General features: G+C 34.7%; 3 protein-coding genes across 3 annotated transcripts; 2 read left to right on the top strand and 1 right to left on the bottom strand.

The window, feature by feature from the left end:
* Window positions 1–2488, top strand: LOC118034053 (cinnamoyl-CoA reductase 1). The gene is made up of 5 exons (XM_035039207.2): window positions 1–282; window positions 370–524; window positions 787–972; window positions 1184–1536; window positions 2077–2488. The coding sequence occupies exons 1-5, from the start codon at window positions 144–146 to the stop codon at window positions 2255–2257; spliced, it is 1014 nt and encodes a 337-aa protein (XP_034895098.1). The 5' UTR covers window positions 1–143; the 3' UTR covers window positions 2258–2488.
* Window positions 2489–2735: 247 nt separating this feature from the next.
* LOC118034051 (metal transporter Nramp1) lies at window positions 2736–9936 on the bottom strand. Its single transcript, XM_035039205.2, has 14 exons — window positions 9702–9936; window positions 9360–9492; window positions 7373–7451; window positions 7245–7285; window positions 6741–6819; window positions 6539–6643; window positions 6171–6280; window positions 5846–6027; window positions 5688–5757; window positions 4911–5084; window positions 4647–4751; window positions 4294–4425; window positions 3517–3612; window positions 2736–3258 (listed from the first exon to the last, which is right to left on the bottom strand). The coding sequence occupies exons 2-14, from the start codon at window positions 9471–9473 to the stop codon at window positions 2920–2922; spliced, it is 1626 nt and encodes a 541-aa protein (XP_034895096.1). The 5' UTR covers window positions 9474–9492; window positions 9702–9936; the 3' UTR covers window positions 2736–2919.
* Window positions 9937–16316: 6380 nt separating this feature from the next.
* On the top strand, window positions 16317–21278 carry LOC118034038 (uncharacterized). The gene is made up of 8 exons (XM_035039194.2): window positions 16317–16475; window positions 16794–16866; window positions 17861–17928; window positions 18024–18139; window positions 19373–19479; window positions 20603–20652; window positions 20735–20817; window positions 20899–21278. The coding sequence occupies exons 2-8, from the start codon at window positions 16809–16811 to the stop codon at window positions 21011–21013; spliced, it is 597 nt and encodes a 198-aa protein (XP_034895085.1). The 5' UTR covers window positions 16317–16475; window positions 16794–16808; the 3' UTR covers window positions 21014–21278.
* Window positions 21279–24212: the final 2934 nt, after the last annotated feature.

The raw sequence follows: 24212 nt of genomic DNA, 5'->3' as shown, positions 1-24212 counted from the left end.
ATTCATATTACAAAAACTCAGTCACGTACCTATAAATACATCCGCTCCTAAATCAAGAGAAAAGGAAAACACCTCCCTCTCTCTGTCTCTCTTCCTTCGTTCCACCACCAAACACGCACACATAATACACATATCAAAACAACATGCCTGTCCATACTTCATCACTTCCATGCCAAGGCCAAACTGTCTGTGTCACCGGGGCTGGTGGCTTCATTGCATCATGGATTGTTAAGCTTCTTCTAGAGAAAGGTTACTCTGTTAAAGGAACTGTGAGGAACCCAGGTTAGTTTATAATAATTAAGCACTTGGATTCTTTCCCTTTCCCTTTTCTGTTAATTTAATGCTTTGTATTTGTGTTGTTATACACAGCTGATCCCAAGAACTCCCATTTGAGGGAGCTTGAAGGAGCTCAAGAAAGATTAACTTTATGCAAGGCTGATATTCTTGATTATGAGTCTGTTAAAGAGGCTATTCAAGGGTGTGATGGAGTTTTCCATACTGCTTGTCCTGTCACAGACGATCCAGTATGTTTCCTTTTTTTTTTCTTTTTTTTTTCGGTACATTGGTAGTAAAAAATTTGTTTGGATGCTGAGAATTTTAAGAAGAGAATATAAAAACAACACTTGGACTTCCAAGGACAAATTTTAGGTTGCCGGTAAATTTAAGTACGGGTGTCACCGACAAATGTTAGAAAAAGATTTTATACATTTTTTTTCCCGTAATTCATGATGCAAAGTATGTTTTCTTCAAATTTGGTTTTGATGATTTTGTGTTACATACTTGAAGGACAAGGTGATGGAGCCAGCAGTGAATGGAACCAAGAATGTGATCATGGCAGCAGCTGAGGCCAAAGTCCGACGAGTGGTTTTCACGTCCTCAATTGGTACTGTGTACATGGACCCCCACAGGAGCCCTGATGTTGTCGTTGATGAATCTTGCTGGAGTGATCTTGAGTATTGCAAGAACACCAAGGTATTTAATTAACAACACGTGATGATTAACATAATTAAATAGCTCCTAATTAGAGCACTAAAAGCATACAGAGCAGGTGTAAATAAGAATATCTCTAAGATATCGTGATGTAAGTTCATTATTCCTTGCGTCATAGGACTTAATTACTGCATCTTGAAATCCTAATTGCCTGTCCTTCACATCTTGATGTAAGTTCATCCTGGAATTGCAGAATTGGTATTGCTATGGAAAGACTGTGGCAGAACAGGATGCATGGGATGTGGCTAGGAACAAAGGAGTTGACCTAGTGGTGGTGAACCCAGTGGTGGTGCTTGGACCATTGTTGCAACCCACTGTCAATGCTAGCATCCTTCACATCCTCAAGTACCTAACCGGCTCAGCCAAGACATATGCTAACGCTGTTCAAGCCTATGTGCATGTTAGGGATGTGGCCGTAGCCCACATTTTAGTCTTCGAGACACCTTCTGCCTCCGGCCGTTACATTTGCTTTGAGAAAATGCTTCACCGTGGAGAGGTGGTGGAAATCCTTGCAAAGTTCTTCCCGGAGTATCCCATCCCCACCAAGTAAGTTCTTATGATTTTGAACAACTTTATAATAATCACGAGCTTAACACCTCTAAAAAACTACTTCAATCGAAAAGTTAGAATAAATTGGTTTTTTCTAACGTAATGAAACTTGTATTATTTTTCTAACCTATTTTTCTTTCATGGTCCTTTCCCGATTTTTCTTCAAATCTTCATTAGCAAAATTATATTGTGATTTTAAGAAACAAAATATTTGCACAAGAAAGTCAATTTAAGGCTTGTATATTTATTACTTTCTCGTTGACATTTGATATATATATATAAAGCAACTTAGTGCAATGAATGTTGGAAGATTTTGTACAATAATTAAATTAAAGAATAAAATCCTGTTGCATGACAGTTTTTTGATACTTCATCCATATTCATCCCAAAATAAGAAAATAAATGAAGAAAAGGGTTTTATGTCCTTATTATACATATAGTAAAAAAACATGAGTTAGCAGAAAGAATTATTAATAATGTTTTGTTTTTTTTTATTTATATTGAATATTAATATTTTGTGTTGCAATGCATTTGCAGGTGTTCTGATGAGAAGAACCCAAGAAAACAAAACTACAAGCTCACAAACCAGAAGATCAAGGATCTGGGCATCGAATTCGTCCCAGTGAAACAGTGCCTGTATGAATCTGTTAAGAGCTTGCAGGAAAAGGGTATCCTTCCAATCCCAAAACATGTTGAAGACTCTGTGAACATTCAATAAAGGCTCGTTTATTAGCAGGGTAGAGGTCCACACCTCAAGTGTGGTTGCAGTTGTTTGTAAAATACATACTAAAAGAAAATATACTAAAGAAGAATGTCAATGTCAGTGTGCAAGTGTTACTGTCTTCTATATGTAAAGACCTCTAATTGTCTTCGTGCTTAGATTAATCCTTTTATAATGAATGTTTTAATCCCTAAATTAATCAATTATTGGATGTAACCTTAGAGTGTTTCGTTTTTTGTTGTGTTTTTTTTTTTTTGGTTGTTGTTGTTTAAGTTTAATCCAATTTGAATACGGAAATTCCCTTGGATTGAGAATTGATTATCCATCTTTCAAAATAAGGTCTAAAAATAAGTTAATCTACAAAACAAATCATCCATAGCCACACTGAATTGTTTTTGCATTTCACTTAGTTCTACGAAAGAAGCTCTGCAAGAGTGGATGCGAGAAGGAAATGCGTGGTGACATGCTCTCTGAATATCTCAAGCACATGGTTTATTCAGCATAGTTGTTTGGTCCACAAAGATGTTCGGTCATCACATAACAATGGTAAGACAGAAGCAAATTGTGGATTAGAAAACGAAATAGATTATAACCTCGTCTCTAGTGTTTATCTCAATCACTAGAAGTTAGTGACCTTGAGATATCACTTGCCCTATGATTTACAAATCATTTGCATTACTCCTCCTCTGAGGCAACTGCATGCATGCTATGTCTTCTCTAGGGAGACTGAACACTCCTGCATTACCAGACTCGTTGGCAATTTGCGGATTTTCAGATGTTAGAGCTACAAGATGTGTAGCCTTCTTGTTTTTACGAAACACCAAGTATGCAATCCCAGCCAAATACAATGTCATGCCCAAAAATCCAAATATTCCAAGAAAGATGGCAGCTACAAGCTTTAGATGGCCATGAAGAAGAATCTTGATGAAGCTAGATGCAAGGTAGTATATATTTATTGCCATGATAAGAAAACCAATGACCCAGGTAATAGATGAAATCTGCGGAGGAGGATTATATTAATTGATGATTAAAAATAAAATAAAATGGTATATATGCAGAATGAACACAACATATTTCAAGCATGGCATGCGAAGACAACTGTTTTATTGGATATTATAAATATTTCTTTGATGATCTTATTGAGATATTTTCAAGAGTAAACCGTGCTGAAGATAGTCATGGCATTCTGAACCTAAATTGAAATCTCCAAATTTAATGCTGAACAAAACTTAAGACAAACAATGTCAAGGTAATACCGTAGTTGAGTTGGCATATATCCCCATCTTGGTTTTGCTACTTGTGAACTTGAGAAGCGGAACGAGAGCAAAAGGGAGCTCAAAAGATAGAATCATCTGCAATACAACATGAAAAATGAGCTAGAAATGCAAAGAGACAACAGGAGTTTTTACCCTGATTTCTATTGGACTGTAAAACAACAGCAAAAAGATTGCCTTTTTTTTTTATTTTTACTAAAAGCTGGACTTAGTGTTCACACAAGAAGGCATGATTTCCAGAGAACTGCCTTTGGTATGAAACAATGTGCATTATAACTAATGGCTCTCTCACACAAGATCGCATTAGATGGTAGAAATCAATATAAAAAGGGAGCCATTAAAATAAAAGACATCCTATATGTCAGTCATGTTAAGATTTTATTTCTAGATAAGAAAATAATTCACTGACATGATTGTGAATGAAGTTATTATCTGAGACTCGTGAAGCATCACCTTGTCCCATTTAGGACAATGAGCAGGGAAATATATTTAAACCACCACAAAAGCAGTATTTTTATTGCACATCATCGTCATAGAATATCATTACTTCCCAAAGAAAAAGAAAAAGGCAACATTCCAAAACATCACTGACTCGACAAGAGAAATTAAACATTGAAACTGCCACAAGTTTAAATTTAATGTTACTTTCTGCAATCGCTCTAGCTGTGTTTATATTCTGTCCACTGCACAGTTATAGATCTGAGAAATAAATGAATGTATTGTTCTGAAAACATAGTATTTGTGTCGAACAGATCATACCGATGCAATAATGATCAGCTTTCCAGCCCCGGCAGAGCCCCCAATGATTGCAACAATTAAACTAGGGACTATGGCTAAGCTTCGAGTTAGGAAGTTCCTTAACCATGGTGTCAATCGTAAATCAAGAAATCCCTGCAGTAAGAAATGAATGGAATAAAGAGTGACAAAACAGCCCCAGGAAGCAAAAGAAACAACACTGACAATTTGAATTGCAGAACATCTAATACTCTGCAACAAAATTTAAGAATGCTACCATGAAGTCTATTTCTTAAGTTCAAAGCGACTGCTTTCTAGTCGGAAATTCATGTGCTGACATTGAGAAATAAGAATTTCTAAGAGTGACTATCAAATACCTGCATGACATACTGCCCTGCATAAGTTCCTGTTATTGTAGAGCTCTGACCTGATGCCAGCAAAGCAATTGCAAAAAGTTTCGAACTCCAACTACCTAATACATTCTGCAAGCAAGAAACCACAATGGCACTATCATGAAAAAAAGTATCTGGATCAAGAGAGCACTGAGGAAATTGAAAGATCACAATATGTTATAATAGTAGAAAACCATGTCAGAATTGACAGGACAATCAGATTATTGAAAATGTTGCTGAATTGCATACTTTAAGAAGAAAGGAAGCTTTGTTCAAGTCCAAGTCCTCGCAGTTTTCTTGATCTTGAGCATTTATATTTTGGGAGTTGCAAACTGCACCGCTGACGGCAATGATAGATATATTGATGAGAAAGGCCAAAACGAGAGCAAAGCCACTTTCTATCATGTAAAATCTGCAAGCCTCCTGTGAACAAGAATGGCATTCATTTCTGCCTGTTAATAAATAGACAGTGTAGATCCATATTTCAAGAAGTTCATTCTGGAACATATTGCTAATGATTTTAAAAGTTATCAATCTGAAAGTGCGCCAAAAATTTTAAGAACAGGCCAGAACAGAAATTAAATCAGGCCTATACAATTAACTAATTAGTTTGCTTGAAGATTCTTCCCCTATCAGCCAAAGCTATTGTCTACATGTGCCAGAGAGCAAGCATGAGACAACAGGTAGGAAGGTAACAAATAACACTTAAATGGCTAAAAGCTCACTGACCAGAAGGCTAAACACTGAAATTTATTTTGTGATTTTGTTAGTAAATTCTGCAGTTTACAACGACCAAAAAACAGTTGGGAAATCCACTAGCAGACGAGAGCACAAATGTTGCACATGTATATAATCTTTCCAAAGAGGCTTTAGAACTGCCTACTCTCAATGACTCAACCCTTTTAATATCAAAGCACTTTTGAGCACTTGAACTACACATTAACATGCACATGCATGAAAACAAACTTGAGGCTTTTCTCAAGTACATGCACAAGCAAGCTCAAAGTAGTCTACCATCATATTTACCTTGATGCCATGCACAGATCGTGGGATTTTCCTTGAAAGCACCAATGCTGAATGGAGAAAGAGATTGTGCCTGCAAGGATGTCATGTAAGTCTGGCAAATTTAAGAGAGGTTTTACAAATGCAAGATAACATGGATAGATTGAACATAAAACACATACGGCATAACCATGGCACCGAGAAGTGAAATTGCCAGACCAGCAGCACCATTTCCCTTTAATTGCGGAACAAAGAGCCCTTTCAGAACTTCCTTCGCATCAGGCTTTGCATAGCCAAGCTCTGCAAAAAAGCATCCAGCTATGGTACACACGAGAAAAGCAATAAAGAATTCAAGCTTCCGGACCTGTACAAGGAAAACAGGATGGACTAACAAGGTTTAATTCAACACAATAGAAATGCAGTAGCAAGAGCACCTTCTTCTTCTGGATAAGTGAAACGTCAAGACAGTGTTGAAAACATATAGCAATTGGGAAGAAATCAAATTACCCCATATTGCTGTAGTGCTAAAAGGACAAGAGTGCTGAGTCCAGTCAGAAGAACACCAATCCATACCGGAATTTTGAAGAGCATGTTCAATGCAAAGGCTGTCCCAATCACTGGAAGGAGAAGGAAGCATTTTTTTGGTACCAAACATCGATTAATAACATGAAAGAAACAGGCTGTTCTCTTTTAATACACCAGCATTTTGGCCATGTATTCCTCTAAAAATTAAAATCAGTTGAAAACAAGAGCGGGGTGCTGTATCGCATATTAAGTACATGCATGTGCACACACATGTTTGATGCTTGGAGCAATGACTTCATTATACTCGTAATGACATGCAATGCTCAAAAGCAAACCAGAGATACCCTCACCTTCAGGAATGTCACATGCAACTATAGCAATTTCAGCAAGGACCCACAAGATGAAGTTTGGTATTCTAGGATATTCATTCCTACAGTGTTCTGCTAAATGTTTTCCTACAATGAGAAAGATAATTTTTGAAAAAAAATCAGTATTAATAAGGAAACAGTGGAGAAGATGTAGAACAAATTAGCAAGTTTAGATTTCACATACCAGTGACAACACCCAGGTTTGCTGCAAGAGATTGGATAATAAGAGCAGCACATGAAGCCACTAATATGATCCAAAGTAACTGCAAGTTTTTTAAATGGAAGGACTTCAGGAAAAGCAACAGCACACAAACAATTTTCTTAAAAAAAAGAAGAAGAAAACCCCTAACAAATCCACATGCTAGAAACTTTCTGCAGGCTCTAGATTTTCACTTTCAAAAAGGTGTCTATCAAGACACCTGAGACCCTTGACGCACTATGCCACATGATAGAGCCATCATTCTGGTGCCTTTTTTTTTTTCAGGGGAGGAATACGAGGGAAATGTGCATAAATATTAGCTACTGTATTCCATAAAATTCATTGTAGTGCAAAATTCCAATTTACCCTCTAGCACGACTTTTTATGGTATTCCACCAATGATGCTCCAGATCTCTTCTTTGATAACATTTCATTTTGACATATTTCAAAGGCTGAAATCAAGAGGGAAAACAAACTGAATTAAGATACCTCATACTTGTATTGCGCTCCTGACTGCAGGTCAGTTTCAACTGCAAGTTAAAACAAAATATTCAGCACTTGTCATTATTTCTAACCATGTTACAAGCAGCATAACAAAGAAATGCTTTTGATCTTACAATTTCCAGGGTCAATGTATGCAATTGAAACAAGGAACCCCGGACCCATGTATGCAAATAGGTTTTTCCAGCTTTTCCTCTGCATAAACAAGGTACACATTGACATTCAATCAAGCATTTTACATTTAAGGCAATTTCATATAGACAAGCAATGAAGCCCATAGCCATATTATCAATCACAAGTTTCATGCTAGAAACATCCAGAATGCCTGATAGGAACATCTTAAGGCTGAGAACCATCGGCACCCAAGATTCTGATGAATAATAAAATTATACATGAAACATTTATGCCTCGATAAATAAGTATATTCAATTTTTTTCGTATCATATACAGAGACATGGTATTGATCTTTTTGTTAATAAAAGAGCTTATGTTGAAGTCAATTTTGGAAACATTATCATAGTTTGCAAGCTGCAATATGCTTCACATTCCTCATTGCACTAGATCATGCTACTTTTCCACAACATGAAAGCATAGCAAACAAACTATCTGCTGGCACAACCTATCTATGTGACTGTTAGAAGAAGAGTTTCCCATGCTTTAACCTATTATCATTCTCCTTTCTGGCCATCACGTGCATGCCAAAATTCTCCAATATATCCGCCCATAGATTTCTCAAAAGTTTGTCATGTCATTTGAATATCCTCCACCACTAATAAAACATTCAGACATTTATTTACCAGGCAGATGCCAACACTAATCGCTAAGAATTTCCATAATGACAAGTCATGAAATTGTTTGAGGACGTGAGCTATATAAAGGAGAGCAAGACAAAAAAGACCTTTCCAATACACGCTGCAGGAGTCACTGCCTTTCTCAGGATAATCTAAAGGTTTGAGAAACACATAAAAGTTCCAGTGTTGTTCATACACCACAAGCCTTTTGGGAGACATGGGAAGCTCCAAGTCCTTACAAATGTCAAGTACATAATTTGAATGCTTATGTCACCCTAACTGTCATTAGGATATTGAAGAAACGACAGAAAAGCATGACTGAATAAAAATTTTAAAAAAAAATCTCTTGCATTTTCAGGTACAAAATAAACCTCATCATATTCTTACAGGTAAGTTCAAAATAATAATACAGCCTTGGAATTTATAACTAGACTAACATCAGCAATGATATAATTGAGGGGAACAGAACTATTCAATCTTTTTATCTCATCCGTCTCATTTCTATAAAGTCAAAGATGGAAATGGAAAAGTAATTGAAAGTCTGTCAATCGAATTGAAAGAGATAGAGAAAAAAAATAAAACAACTACAATGATGATATCAGTCAGTTGAATGCTATGATATTTAGATACCATGTTTCAGCCCTGCAAGTTGTTCCCTACCTTAATAGAGAAACAAATGAAGAGAAAACAAATTTGAATTGAATTAAGTAATTACACCATGACACCAAGCAGTAATTATCACTTAAATTTGCTTCCTAAAACACCATTTGACTCTTTGTTTCTATAAAACAAGCTTACATCATCTTTACTAACCTCAAAAGTCATTCAATTATCTCAATTCCTTACCACAAACACCATCTTTTCACGCACTCATGATGAGAGCTTAATTCAAACAAATGGACGATACCAAATGCAACACACAAGCAAATATTATACATATATTCAAACGCAAAATTTTTCAACATATGCAAGTTCATATATTGGTGGCTCCCCGAGATGGGTCCCACAGGAATGCCAGACATGAAAGACATGAACCTCGTACTAGTCTGAAACACATAGAAACACACAAACCCACATGCATACATCCAAAGTTTTTTTATGTTTCTAAGTCGAGATATTTTTGGGCCAGATTCCCTGGCACACGTATATACATGTACACAAGTGTGTATTCATATTTTCTTTGGCGTCACTTTTCGTCTATAAAAATCTCTCATTAAATTATAATAGAGATAGAATAAAAATGGAGTAAGTGCAAACATGGCGACTCTAATGAGAATCAATAGTAGTATTGATTGTTTAAAAGAAAACTTACATCAGGCACGACAATTTGTTCAGGATCTGAATTCTCAATCAATGGTGCATTAGAGAAACTCCTATTTCCAGTGCTGGCAATGAACTGTGGCTGCACAGAAGACGAACCCGCCATGGCTAACTCCCACTTTAAACTGTGTTTTCATTGAAACAGGCAAAATTTGGAATAAAGAAGGAAACTTTGAGAGAAGCAAGTAGATATTACAGCAATTCAATCACTACAACGCAATCTGTATTCAGATTTAATGATTAGGAAACCAAGATTAACGTAGATGAAACAAACCGATCAGAGGAAAACAGAAAAAGAGAGGGTCTTTTGGTGATAAAAACAACAGAAACTAACCTCAGTAGCACAAGATGCAGATGAAGAGACAGAGTTCACCGGTTTCAGCCAGTGCTTTATAAAGTGCTTCGGCACAATTTGTAGGATTTGTAAGACTCTCGCTCGCAGATACACACTCAATATGACTTCACTCCTGTCTTTATAGGGAAATTTCCCTGGCTCTCGGTCTTCTGTTTGGAGCTTGAAAAATGAACAGACGCCCCCTTGTTTTTTTTTTTTTTTTTTTTTGGCATGTGTGTTCCACCTAAGGATTTGCGCGTAGGGAAAGGTTTTTTTACTATTTTATTATACAACAAAATTTTCGTGCCTGATTTCTTCCAGCTCCAGGGTGAATGGCCTCGGGTGCCCATAATTTTTTTTACCCCATCAAATACCTTAAAATGACTGTATCAAACCTTTTGTTGGAAAACATTTATAATTTGGTGAACATTTTATTTTTTCATTGAGGCAAAAACCTATAGAAATAGATGTCCATGTACGTTGATAAGAAATGTATGGATTCTTGAGAAAAGAGGAATTATGGTGGTCCTCTCGGATTCTCCAAACCCCACAAGTAAACAAAAAATTAAATCTGAATCTTAGAACTTATCTTTTTAAAAAGAAGTTTGATTTTAAACCTTGATTGAAACATGAAAAGGACATCATGCGTGTATATATAAACTTATCCCAATTTTATAACTTTATTATATTAAAGGTTTGTTTTAAATCGTGATAATAATGACAGTTTAAAATGTTTTTTGTTTAAAAATATATTAAAATAAATTTTTTTTATTTTTAAAAAAATATTTCTGATATCATTATATCAAAACAATCTAAAATCATAAAAAAAATTAAAATTTAAAAAAATATAATTTACACGGGTTTCTAAAAACACCTAACAAAGTGAAGTTTTCGTGCGAGCAATGATACTTTTTATGGACTTTACTATAAGGTAAAGGTGCAACTTTTATATAAATAAAAGCTATAAAGATTTAAGCCAGATGTAAAGGGTGTTTTGCATAGTTTTTGCTTTTATATTTGTCTAGCTTGAAAAACATATTATATTAATATTGTTTATATTTTTTTGGTGATTTTTATAATTTAGCATGTTAATTTTTATCTTTTCAAATATTTTTTTAAAAATTAAATAAAATTATAAATTCTTAAAATTATAATGATCTAGTGGAATTTGAAGATATGATATAAAAAAAGCGTTTGAAAAAGTAAATCAATTTATGTTTTTAAAAAATAATTTTTTAAAAAATATTTTGAATCGTTTTTGGTATGCTATTTTTAAAAATAAAAAAAATATTATTTTAATTTAAAAAATAACTATACCTGCACAGTATAAAATCTAAAGATATGATACGATATAATAAGAAATGCGACAGATTTGGCTATTCGACGGAGAAAGACAAGATGGAGACGCACTTGAGGTTTTTGGTCAGAGATTTTATCATACAACACAGTGCACAGTGCACAGTACAACCTTTGACGATTGGGTCCCACATCTTTCTAAACCAATGGTTGTGATTTGTAGGGCCCATAGATTGTACTTCAACATCAAGAAGCAAAGTGCTCTCGAATGGATGGCTCCTGGCTGCTACGCGGATTCTAACACTAAATTCTATTCCTTCACTTTTCTTTTATTCCTTGTATCTTAGCAGTGGTAGGGTTGCAATCCAAATTATGAATAAGTTGGAGAATTACTGGATCGACTCCAAATACCCATGAAAATGAATTATATTTTTCTTCAAAAAAGATATTACTATAATATAGTAGTTTATTATATAGTAAATGTAAGTTAACTATGAAATACCAATAAGATAAAATATTAAATAATCTTAACATTCTAAATCAGGCTAATTTACAGCATTGATATAAAGGGTTTAATTAAAAAAAATCTCTACTAGTTTATATTTATCTGGTTTCATTTTGTTTGCTAACAAGTTTAAGTTTGATAAAAAAATAAAAAACTTCAATTTTATTTTGGAGCTCACTATAATACTCAAACTTTATTTAAATTCAATTTAATTAACGCGAAGATTATGATATTCAGCTCGTTTACAATATTAACATAAAAAATGAATTCATTCACTACTTCACCTATCACTTCAAAAATGATTCACTTTGCACTTGAGGTCTTAGCCCAGCGGTTGAAGAAACTTATTCCCTTCCTCTGCATCCTGGGTTCAAACCTCATCATGCACGTCTGTCATCTCTGCGGTGCTTTACATGCTCACTGGGTTTGCAGGATGTTCAGTAAGCTGTGGGATTAGTCGTGGTGCATGCAAGATGGCCCGGACACCCACGTAAATAAAAAAAAAGTGATTCACTTTTTTTTAAAAAAAAAAACTAGAATACCACTTATTCATAATTGTTTATGGTCCTATTTGGAGTTGTAATTAAACTGGTTTTTCATTAGATTTTATTTTTTTTTAATTAAATTTGTTTTTATGTTTTATCAAAAATAAATTTTAAAAACTATCATTTTAATATATTAAAAAAAAAACTTTAAAAAACAATTTAACAGCCCTAATTTTAACCATTTAAGCGAACACAACCTGCAAGTATCATTTCTTTATACATGAATGTATGTCACAGATAGAAAAATGATGAAATGTAGGAATAAATTCAAACTCAACACCATCCACTCGTAGATAACTATTAAAAACAAAACCTAAAGATGAAAAAAATGATGAAATGTAGGAATAAATTCAAAGTCAACACCATCCACTCGTAGATAACTATTAAAGACAAAACCTAAAGATGAAGCCATGTTGTGCAAGAACATAATTCCTCCTTCTTTCTCACTGTCTTACTAGCTATAGCAGAGTATCATGGAAGACCACCATAAAATACAGCAGCTCGAGCATATAGCAGAGTATCATGGAAGTCCACCATTCACATAAAATACAGCAGCTCGAGCATATAGCAGAGTATCATGGAAGTACAGCAGCTCGAGCATATGACAGAGTATCATGGACGTCCACCGTTCACATAAAATACAGCAGCTCGAGCATATAACAGAGTATCATGGACGTCCACCGTTCACATAAAATACAGCAGCTCGAGCATATATATATATAGAATAGTGTTAGGACGAACTCTTTTATGAATTCTGGAACATTTGCACTTTCTTCAGGTTTGGAATAAGAAACCTACTGTCTCGCATTATCTCCAAGGATCGTGTCATAGCAGGGAACATGCAATGGATGGTGCAAATTTCTTTACCATAAGAAAGAAAGACCTAGCTGTACACAGGGGCCTACGTTCCCAGAACGTCTATAATATAATATACAGGCAACTTGTCGAGGGAGAAATCAGAAGCCAGCGGCCCCATTTTTGAGAATTTTTCACATGCCTTCGCCACCACTAATATTCCTGTTGTTGAAACCGAATATGAGCCAGTTTGGTTTTTGAATTTGATTAGTTAAGAGACAGAAATGGTGAGAGTCTAGCTGAATTAAGTAGTCGCTTGTTTTCGTGGTTGAAATTGTTTTTTAAATGCATTCCAAATTGTTTTTTGTATAAAAAATAATTAAATTATTTTTTTTTATGTTTTTTTTTAATGGTTTTAACTTGCTTATGTCAACAATAAATAAAAATTTTAAAAAAACATAATTTCAATACATTTTTAATTAAAATTACCTTTGAAAAACACTAAATTTAGTCGATAACAATATTTGTACCGGTTCAACCAACGATGGATGTGATGAAAAATGAAGTATGACATCGAAATATAACAAATTAAATGCATAGGGATCCAAATGTACAATTGACTAGTGGCCAACCTTTAATGACCCTTAAACATCAAGAAATTACAATAATGTCATCAATGAATAGTGATAAGACACCTATGCTTTTAGTTTATAGGTAATAACTAGATAGCTAACCTACGCAACATTGCTGTAAGATCTCACATTGGAAGCGAGTATCCAGAGCCAGGGCCTTATAAGTGCATGCTCACCTTGACTAGTAAGACGCGTTTTGGGAAGTCAGGCCCCACGGTTGGCTCACTTCTACAAGGACAAATCCGTGAGGGTGTGGGCCCAAAGCGGACAATATCTTTACTAGTGAGGTGGGTGTTACATTTGGTATCAGAGCCGAGGACGGCTCGTCTTAAGATGGGGGGATTGTAAGATCCCGCATCAGAAGCGAGTGTCCAGAACCAGGGCCTTATAAGTGCATGCTCACCTTGACTAGTAAAACGCGTTTTGGGAAGTCAGGCCCCACGGTGGGCTCGCTTCTACAAGGACAGATCCGTGAGGGTGTGGGCCCAAAGAGGACAATATCTTGCTAGTGAGGTGGGGTGTTACAATTACAAACTAGGTTAGTTTCTTTCTAACATTAAAAAGATGTTTAGGTGACGTTGGTGTTTTTAAAGAAGTAAGAAAAATTTGAGACCTGGGTCATCGACTTGATCATGTTCAATAAGTTTGATTAACTTAATAATATGATTAAAAAAACATTAATAATAAATAAAGAAAACAAAAAAAAATAGCAATAATTAACTATAAAAAAGTTATCAATATCATACTCTAGAGGAGAAGAAATAAAGGTATGTTGGAGACTTACTATCACTCTACTGTGGGCACCACTCACCACCAAAAAGAACTCATTGAGATGATTCTAATGTTATTACGAAAGACTATATGACAGCACTAAAAGAGGCCACATGCGCTACCATAGCAACAATTGGCAATGCAAACCAGATAAAATATCATGAAGTGAGCAACTAATTTAATAGCATGAAATCATTCAAATTTATATCCTGTGAAATCCTAGACCTGGACTTAATAAAAAAACTCAATTAACAACTAAATTTAATATTAAAAAATAAATATCAATTTAAAAAATTACTAAAATAAAAAAAATAACGATCAAAAGAATGAGAATCAAATTTGATATGAAAAAAAAAAAATTGAAAGAGGATATAAACATAAAAAATTTATTTTTAAAAATCATCTCAAATAACACAATTAGCAATTAAAAAAATAAGGACCAAATATGACAAATGAAAAAAAGTCAAATGAGAATAAAATTAAAAAAAAATCTAATTTTAGAAATTATTTCAAATAAAACAAATAATAAAAAAAAAATGATCATATTGAAGAACAAATAAATTGAAGAGTTGATTTAAAAATTTGGAAGGTCAAGCGTGGAAATTAAGAAGGAGAAAGAAAATAAAGGGAAAAAAAAGAGAGAAAAAATCATATTATTAATGATGTTGTATTTCAAATCCTTGCATTTGATAATGCCAAACGGATATTCATGTGCAACAATACCATTATCAGCTCCTTATTTTTTCCAATTTATGCGCACCAGTTAAATTCAAATTAGTGGATTCCAAATCCCAACCGACTATTGATATTATTCAGAAGGAAAAATGAAACTTAATTTTCGATATCAACTTGGTTAGGACATTAAATCCACAGACCTGATACTGGTGTTAACTCATAAATGCATTTGGCATGCAGTCACTCAAAACATTTGACCCAGGAAATCAGTGAGTTGGCAATCGTCAGCATATTAATGGCGAGGGGCTATAAATTTTGAGCTATTTGCAGAATATACAGGAACTCGACACAGAAATTGTCACCGCTGTTCTTACTTAACAGAGTGCATTAGGGAGTGATCGTCACTGCAGTGTCTTCTAGAAATGGCTAGGTTTTCTGGCAACTATCTCTTCATCGTTCTTCTTGTCTTCCCAGGTACTTTCAACTTATTAATGGCGAGGGGTCATATGAGCTCCCCCACCCATGTATATATATATATATATATATATATATACATACTCAACATAAAATGACTAGAAATTTACACAGACCATTTTCGTTTGATGATCTTGTTTCTTTTACCACGTTTTTTCTGCAATAACTAATTAATTATATGCATGCTGGTTGTGTTTGGCAGTTGCATGGACAGTGCCTCGAGCAGAAGCAAAAAGATGCTATAACATAATTCCTAACATTGTTCCATGCAACCCTGGCGGCTGTGAGAGGCTGTGCAAGTTCTTACACTACGAGAAGGGAGAGTGCGATCCTATGCTGCCAAGCGGAGAGATCCGTTGCAAGTGCAGCTGGACCTGTAAATTAACGAACAATCTGCCTCATCAGTTTTACAAGCATTAATATGGACTTGATGTATAATGTTTGCAAGACAAACAGATGAATAAATCATGGTTCTGTTGGATTGAATTCCTTTTTTTGTTTTACGATATGGTATTTTTGTTCTTTCTTTTGTGTTCTTGCGATGATGAAGTACTTGAGAGGTGCATTACACAAATTAATTCAAATTGATCAACCCTTTTTTTATCTCCAAATAGCTAGCCTGTTAATAAGTCATACGGATTTTCCTGTAAAATACTAGTAGTAAATTAATTAAATTCATAAATTTGCTTTCGTAAATTAAAATAAAATATAAGTAAATCATACTAAAAAATTAATTTTTATGATAATAAGTTAAATCTAATTGATATCAATTCCTTTATAAAATTGAAAATATAAAATATAAAATCAAGGTTCTAGCTTTGACCCCACATTTTTCATTTATCTCTAGTTTGGCCTATGCTAGTGGAAGGGTGGCAAACGCATGACAAAGTAAACGACCTGTCGGTTTCCTTAGGGGTGTGTTTGCTTCTGTATTTTTTAAGCTTTCAAAGCTTAATAGACAGAAACCCTCCTGAGAATTCGCGGCTCAAAACTAGGAGAACCAGAAATTGAACAGTGAACGCAAAAAGACATAAACTTTGTTGTATCGTCGACTCTGTTCTTTTTCAGTTTCACCAAACTGGTAATAAAGCTTCTTCCTTTGTCATTCTTTTCTTCCCCTTATTCCAACCCTCAGTTCTCCTTTGCCCTTACTTTCATAGGTTTGCATCAAGAATTTATCAGTTTGAACCGGCTTTTGGGTTTTATTCAATTTCTTGGATCGTTTGTCATTCTGTTCATTAGTCTGGGTTTTTGAAGTTGCATCTTTGCCTGGCATTATATTTTTGTTGTTGTCTGTGTTTTCCCATTTCGAAAAAATTGAAATATCTATGATTGGGATACTTTATCGTGTGCTCTGTTACAGTTAGTTAATTCTTTCTTCGTTTTTTTTTTTAAATAGTTTAGGAGAAAGATTATGTTAAGGTCTAGGCTTTCAAGAATTGGAGCTGGGATAGTCAAAGAACTCTCAAGAGGTATGTAATGTGCTCACATTTATTTCCTTTGGGTTTTCTTTAAAGCGATATATAGTGCTATTTGGAATCTGCGATAAGCTCCAGCTACTTTGAAGGACATATGCATGTATGATACAAATTCGAAGTTTAATTGAGAGAGTAACATCCTGAAAAATGCTTAGCTTGCGCTTATTTTTTTTGGATAAATGAAGATGTTTCATTGATAAAAAGGAACAAGTAGGAACTTATCCTACTACAAAAGCAAGAATCAGCAGCTGATGACAAGAACGATAAAACTAGGAAAAACTCCCCTGATTACATATAGAAGACAAGCTTGTATTTACAACAGCTTCTTCTAACAGTTTGGTCGTATGCAGTCTATAAGAAACAACTGGGAAAATCCACTTAGTCAGCACAGGCACAAAGCACACAGCATATATTTCTTCCCAACCTGGTCGGCCTTACCTCGGTAGGTAGCCCATTCAACACAGTGGGGCAGACAATAAAACTATGTCTGGGAATATGGAAGGGTCCGAATACAAGTTTATACCTTGTTAACTTTTATTTCTCTGTATCGGATAAGTTCCCAAGCACTTCTGGCAGTGAAAACTCCCTTAGGCATATCCTTACAAATAACACTATCATCACTCAAGGGATCAAGATGAATCACAATTGTACCCATAGCATCAGATCTGGCATGAGGCCAGAACCATTCCTAATCTTTAACAATTATAGCAAGCTTAGCATCCTTCCATGCTCATAAACAACCCTGAAGCCATTTTCATTGATTAGCACACCTGTGGGGGTGCCAATAATCTCAGCAGATTTACCATTACCAGCGGAATGTTGGATTTGGTCCTAAGCAAAACCTCTGAGTTGAAGAAGTTTGTTCAATACAATCACCAGTGCTTTTCAAGCTCCAGAAACTTCTCCCTTTCATTTTGCACAAGTTTAATAATGGTTTTATTTAGTATTCCCTTTTTTCAAATGAATGAATGCTTCCTTTTTTGTGCAGGACAATGTACAGCCACGTGTAGATCATCATTTATACTAAGGCCGTATAGTGCATGCTGGCGACCTCAGGTTAGTCTGAGGCCTATAGTTTTAATTGAAGCGATCTTCTGGTTGCCATATTATTCTTATTTCTAGATGCTCACTGGTTCTTAATCTTGGAACAGGTTGAATTACACCCAGAAACTAAGGGTTTCCAGGGTACTATATTTCGAAAGCATTTCCAGTTCTCTAGCGCAGCTACCAGTAATGATTCTGCAAATGGGAGTGACTCAGAGGAGATGTAAGCTCTTTTGCATTGAATTGCTTATTACTGTTACAAGAATGTGGCATTTTTTATAAATGCTGAAAAGTTTATCTTTACTCTTAGGAAGCAAAGTTAACAATGACACCACCTGAAACCAACACAACCTGTAATATAATTTAGAAACTCTTCAGTAGAGCCTGAGGGAAACTGGAAACCATGAAATTTACTCTTAGAAGATTGTTTGATTGATCTGTTAGATGCATACAGTGTTGTACTTATCGGAAATAAGAAAAAACGAGCTATATTTCTCTCATGTTCCATATGCTAACTCTCAGTTCGCTTAGCAATAGCTTGCCCCTAGCCCTCTCTTAAGGCATTTGTTTTTCATTACGACTCTCTCTTATAATTGTAATCCTAGGAAACTCTTCTATTGGAAATTAAGTGTGAAACATTTCGAGGATGCATGGTTTTATGGTTGTTTATGATTCATGGTTAGACCATGTAACCATAACTTAATATCAGAAATTGACCATAAAAAACATTTATGACCTTGTCTTTGTATTAGAAATGCCCGGGTTTTGACATGCCATGCCTATCTCAGAGCATGGCACTCATGTTTGTATTTATAGTTGATAGCTGTAGTCTAACGAAAGGAATCAATTAAGTTCATATTTCATTTGATTGATAATATAGTTGCAGCAGACCTGGAAGAATTAATTAAATAGATGATGGGGATTCCATACTCAATTAGATAGCGTCAAACTTCCAAAGGAAAAACCATTTGTAGAAGCTAAGTAGTCATCCTTGCTGGAGGGCTATGATATACATTATACTGTAAGTGCAACTTGGAATATCATCACATCAAGTTGCAAGGCAATCTGCATAAATGTTGTTTCCTTGTGATCTTCGCACATTAAGCAGTTACAGTAGCTTCCCAATGCCTTGCTATTGCAATGGTGCATGGAGATCTCAGCTTCTGAGCTACCACCCTAGGATCTAATTAAGAAAAAATATTTAAATGCGTAGTCTTCTAGCAAGATGACCCACCCTGGAAGGAGATTTGAGTTCCTGCATGCTTTGGAAGTTGTTGAACATTCCTTACATGCGTTCAAAGCTAACCATAGGCTCAAGTCCAACTGAGCTGGCCAGTTTATTGTTGACAAGGAAAGAATAAAGACCTGATCATTCTGACAATAGCAATGGTTGATTGTAAGTAATTGCAAAAGTTATCTGCCGCTCTTTCTTCTTAATCTTGTGATGTATGTGCAGGATATCCATAACATTTGTAGGTAAGGACGGGGAGGAAAAGGATATCAAGGTCCCTGTTGGAATGTCCATGTTAGAAGCTGCTCATGAAAATGATATAGAACTTGAAGGCAAGGTTTATAATTCAATTTTTTAGTTTAGTGTTTTCCATTTATGTTGGATGATAATTGGTTTTTCTGTTTCTATAATGGTTGCATTTGTAGGTGTGGAAAATTCCACCTGTCCCATCTTTCTGTAATGAGATGTTTTATTTATTCATTTTTTTGCTTTTTTTTTTTTTTTTTTGTTGCAGTCTGTATTCTCCTTTACGTTTGTTTGCAGGAAAGTGAATTCCTTTTGGAAAATGAATTCCGGGGAAAGTGAATTCCTGGAAAGTGAATTCCGGGAAAGTATTTTCCGATGTTTGGTAGTGTTATGGAAAACACTTTCCAGTGTTTGGTTGTGTTATGGAAAATGAATTGGAAAATAATTTATTAATAAATTAATTTTTTTTTCAAATTTATCTAATATATATAAAATATTTAATCACTTGCAATAAAAAAATAAAATCTAAAATGTATAATGATGAATTTTTTTTTTATTATATTCTATATTCATACATAGCTTATTTTATAAAATATAACTATATATATCATATTATAAAGAAATAAGCTTGTGAAATATTTTTTACTATTCTATGAAACCATTTATAATTTCATTACGTACGAAATACATCCGACAAAAACTATAGTTTTAATAATATTTCTAGCATGTAATAAAATTGATAAAATATTAAGGTATAAAATTCACTCTAAACTATTTTTTTTAATGTTAAAAAAAAAAAAAGTCCCCGCAGGCAAGTGAACAGTGCACTAAAACTGCACTGTTCACTATTTTTTAGTGAACAGTGTATACAATACACTGTTCATGTTAATTGCACTGTTTAATGAACAGTGCAATTAACATGAACAGTTACATAAAAACATGACAACGCAGCATTGGCCCACGTCAGGAAAGTGTTTTCGAGAATTAAAACACTTTCCTTGTGTTAAACTTAACATTTTCCTTTGACTGGAATTACATTTCCTTTGACTCACTTTCCATGTATTGCCAAACATGGGAAAGTGAGGAAAATGGTTTCCAGGAAAGTGAATTCCTACAAGGCCTTAATTTTTGCACTAGGAAACTATGAGTAGATCATTCTGATGATTTTTCTTTGTAGTTCTTTGATTCTGTGCTTTTATGTCATGTCAGGAGCATGTGAAGGCTCACTTGCTTGTTCGACGTGTCATGTGATTGTGATGGTATGATATTGGGCATAGTTTATGTGGTGTTACCGTGATTATTTCAAATTTATGAGGGGCTAAATGTTGAATCTGGTGGTAGGACATGGAATACTACAACAAATTAGAAGACCCAGCTGATGAGGAGAATGACATGTTGGATTTGGCATTTGGGCTTACAGAAACGTGAGTTCTTTCAGCATCAAAACACTAAAAGGATTTGTGGGCGTCAAATCAATATTGATTTCTATGTTTTGGATTTTGCAGTTCCCGTCTGGGTTGTCAAGTGATTGCAAAGCCTGAGCTCAATGGAATGCGCCTAGCTATTCCTGCCGCCACTCGTAATTTTGCCGTTGATGGGTATGTTCCAAAACCACACTAGACAACATGTTTCGGCACCGGAAGATGTTTATTGAGTGTAAAAATGTGATCGTCCCAGTTTTGTAGCTCCTTTGCTCTAGTGGATCAATGAGCATATACAACAGTCAAGCCATCCCTTTCCATTGAATATTGCTTATCTATCTCAATAATCACTTTCACTAATTCTAAGAGATACACTAACAATGTTACCATTTTAGTGGTCAGCAAAGTTGTAGCTGGACCATCCAATTTTTATTATTTGATTTATCCCCATATTTTACACAATATGTTCATCCAGTACATAAAGTCATTCATAATATAGAACATTCTTTCTCAGGAACCTAGTTAAGTTCAGACATAAGAGATGACTTGTTAGCTATTGTTACATTGGATTATGTTCTGTTCTGGTTTTAGTGTAAATGAAATACAATGTGGATTCTTAGCTACTATGATATAAAATGAAGAATTGGCCAGTGGTCACCAGTCCCAGCTATACGCAGGCCTGGATTAAATTTCTTTTGATTTGGAACATCTCCATTCCTTTGAAATTAGGCTGCTCGTCGGTGGGAGACATGAATAACATCTATGCTACAGATTCATTGAAAACTGGTTGCTAATAACCTACTGAGCCTTGGCCCTAACACCTACATTATTAATACAAAGATTTAGTTTTGCTGAGTGGTCCGGAAGCATACCAGTGATGAAGTCCTTTGCATGAAATGACTTTGTGGTGTCGATGTTGAGTTTTGCGACGTTTCCAACATCATAGTAATCAAGATCGGGATCATTTTGATTGCTGCATTCAACGGAAACAAGACGAGCACCTGTGAAACTTGCAAGCTCAACCACCCTGTCAAAGTGGGCGCGGTAAGAGGGCTGAGTTGATGATAACACTGAGCTTCAAACAGAGCTGGGTTGAAGAGATTTGCGAGAGAATTTCCAAAAGACAAGCCATCGCAATGTTCAGTTTCAATTGAATCATGTAGGGCTGGTATGGTATCTTCTTCATCGATGAGAGGGGAATTAAGGAACTGGGCCAGTTCGTGGGCTATTTTGCTCTTGTTGCGGCTAGAATGGCCTTTCATTGCTATGAGCAACGGGGACTCCGGCTGTTCTTCAACATCAATCCCTGGTTCCATTTCCTCTCTTCCCTCCATTTCTTGAATAATTGTTAACTGGTATTACCATGTCCCAGTCCCAGCATCTGTTGCTTATACACTGAAGTGATAGCTAGGGAAGTACAAGACAAGGCTCAAGTAGAAAAGAAAAGGATGGCATCTCTTCAACAAAAGGATTTAGTTACGTTATTAAAGAAATATCCTTTGTTTTTTTAATTAAACATGTTTATGTATTTTCTGTATCGATCTTCTATATTATTGAAACACAATAATATAGACATCATTCTTCGATCTCTTGCAAATGTTTTCACCTATAAACTATATAGTATAACGTATAATAATTTGTATAATGGATAGTTGTCTAGAAGAAAAGTGTGAAAGCAAAAGATGGATGTGGTCATATCCAACTATATATCCAAATTAAATTGAAAACGTGTGCCGTGTCTCCCACGATGTCAAAATTGCTTATGAACTAATCAATCTAGCTGAGCTCGTCAACTCCCTCCCTACTAGTAGACTCTTCAAAATTGTCAAACCACAAAATCAATCATCTCCCTCCTTCCAACACTGTTCCGATTCCGGCTCCATTTTAATTATACAAAAATAATCTATTAAATTAAAGTTGAGTTCTAAACCCAAATTAAAAAAAAGAAGGGAAAACATAATATTTTAAACTATCCTCTCGGAGCCTGGAGGTGACAAGATAGTTTGTGCGGGAGTTGAGAAATACATGATGCATGCACCGCCTAGTTAATGTAGCTAGGTCTTCTCTCTTTTAATAGAGGCAGAAAAGAATACATGAGGACCTTATTGATCATGTTATAATCAACTGGAATCGAGGAAATTAAAGTGAAGTTGACGAGCAAGTTGGAAGAGACCCAGAAGATGGCAATGAGAGGATGAATCGCCATTCTTCCATGCGGTGCTGATCTCATTCGTGCCATCATAAGGGCAGCCATGGTCGTAGATGGGACCAACCATCAAGTTGCATAATTAAACAAGTCATCACTTTCATAATAGAAGACTTCTAGGTTAGTTAACTTGGATGGGTAGGTTCTTCAAAGTTTAAACTTTTAGTATTGTTGATGTTTTATAAAAGTGTTTTCAATCAAAAATATATTAAAATAATATGTTTTTTTTATATGAATTTGATATTAACATATTAAAATTATTCAAAAATATTTCAATTCAATATCTTTTAGCTAAATATAATGTGAAAAGCATACCCAAGAGATGAAAGCATTTTCTCCTTAATTTACCTAGGAGTTGTTCCCGGTCATCCTTTAAAAAAAAAAAGGTTATAACGAAAAAGAAACATTCTAAAACTTGACAAATATTTTGGAGTTTTGTTTTCCTTTTTTCTTACCCATTTATAGCAAATAGAGAGGATGCTTGACATTAATCTGAATAGTATTATCATTTGTTAATTTGATTTTTTTTTTTAAATTTTTCTAAGAATTCAAAATGTTAGGTTGTCCTCTTATTTTTTCCGAATGAGATCCTTTTATTATTCGACATTTAATTTTTTTGAAATTTGGTCTATTTGATTTTCCTATTATTTTTAGGCCTTATCTAGAAGTCAATCCGAGATAAGTACTGGATCACAAGTCGAGTGACTTGACCCGAGTTAACCTAAGTTAACCAATTTTTTTTATTTATAAAAAAATAAAAATAATATCATTTTAAAAAGTGAAAAAAAAAAGATATATAATCAACAGGTTTCACTCCAATTTGATTGTATTTACTCTAAAGCCAGGTTTTAAAACAGAGGCTTTCCAGATGTGGTGCTTTTAATTTAGTTACTAGTTAGGGTCGTAAGTTTAAAAAGTTAACACGAGATGATATCATTTTCTTTTCTAATTATATCATTTGAAGTTGTTCATTTTGAAAAACAAACTTTGTTATTTTATTTAGTTTTCTTTTCAGTCAAGTTATCCTTATTTCATGATCTAGTTAAGAGGTTTATCCGGGTGGTCTAGGTTTTTTCTAGGTTGAATTTTTTTTTTTGTACCCTTTTCAATTTTATCTTTTAAAATTCTATTCTTTTTAGAATTAAACTTTGTTTTTTTTGTTTTGTCTTCTATTAGATTATCTCGTTCGCAT

This window comes from Populus alba, chromosome 1 (genome assembly GCF_005239225.2).
Source record: "Populus alba chromosome 1, ASM523922v2, whole genome shotgun sequence".
Taxonomy (NCBI): Eukaryota; Viridiplantae; Streptophyta; class Magnoliopsida; order Malpighiales; family Salicaceae; genus Populus; species Populus alba.
Note: the sequence above shows the minus strand (reverse complement) of the source record. Positions and strands in the feature narration are given on the sequence as shown.

What these genes read in the sequence shown, in the direction of transcription:
- LOC118034053 (XM_035039207.2), top strand. Translation starts at nt 144, where the DNA reads ATGCCTGTCCATACTTCATCACTTCCATGCCAAGGCCAAACTGTCTGT. An exon ending in AGGAACTGTGAGGAACCCAG is followed by an intron (nt 283 to 369) that starts GTTAGTTTATAA and finishes TGTTATACACAG; the next exon opens with CTGATCCCAAGAACTCCCAT. An exon ending in AGTATTGCAAGAACACCAAG is followed by an intron (nt 973 to 1,183) that starts GTATTTAATTAA and finishes CTGGAATTGCAG; the next exon opens with AATTGGTATTGCTATGGAAA.
- LOC118034051 (XM_035039205.2), bottom strand. Translation starts at nt 9,473, where the DNA reads ATGGCGGGTTCGTCTTCTGTGCAGCCACAGTTCATTGCCAGCACTGGA. An exon ending in GAGCGCAATACAAGTATGAG is followed by an intron (nt 6,820 to 7,244) that starts GTATCTTAATTC and finishes AAAAACTTGCAG; the next exon opens with TTACTTTGGATCATATTAGT. An exon ending in GATCTGTGCATGGCATCAAG is followed by an intron (nt 5,085 to 5,687) that starts GTAAATATGATG and finishes TCTTGTTCACAG; the next exon opens with GAGGCTTGCAGATTTTACAT.
- LOC118034038 (XM_035039194.2), top strand. Translation starts at nt 16,809, where the DNA reads ATGTTAAGGTCTAGGCTTTCAAGAATTGGAGCTGGGATAGTCAAAGAA. An exon ending in AGTCAAAGAACTCTCAAGAG is followed by an intron (nt 16,867 to 17,860) that starts GTATGTAATGTG and finishes TTTTTTGTGCAG; the next exon opens with GACAATGTACAGCCACGTGT. An exon ending in GCATTTGGGCTTACAGAAAC is followed by an intron (nt 20,818 to 20,898) that starts GTGAGTTCTTTC and finishes TGGATTTTGCAG; the next exon opens with TTCCCGTCTGGGTTGTCAAG.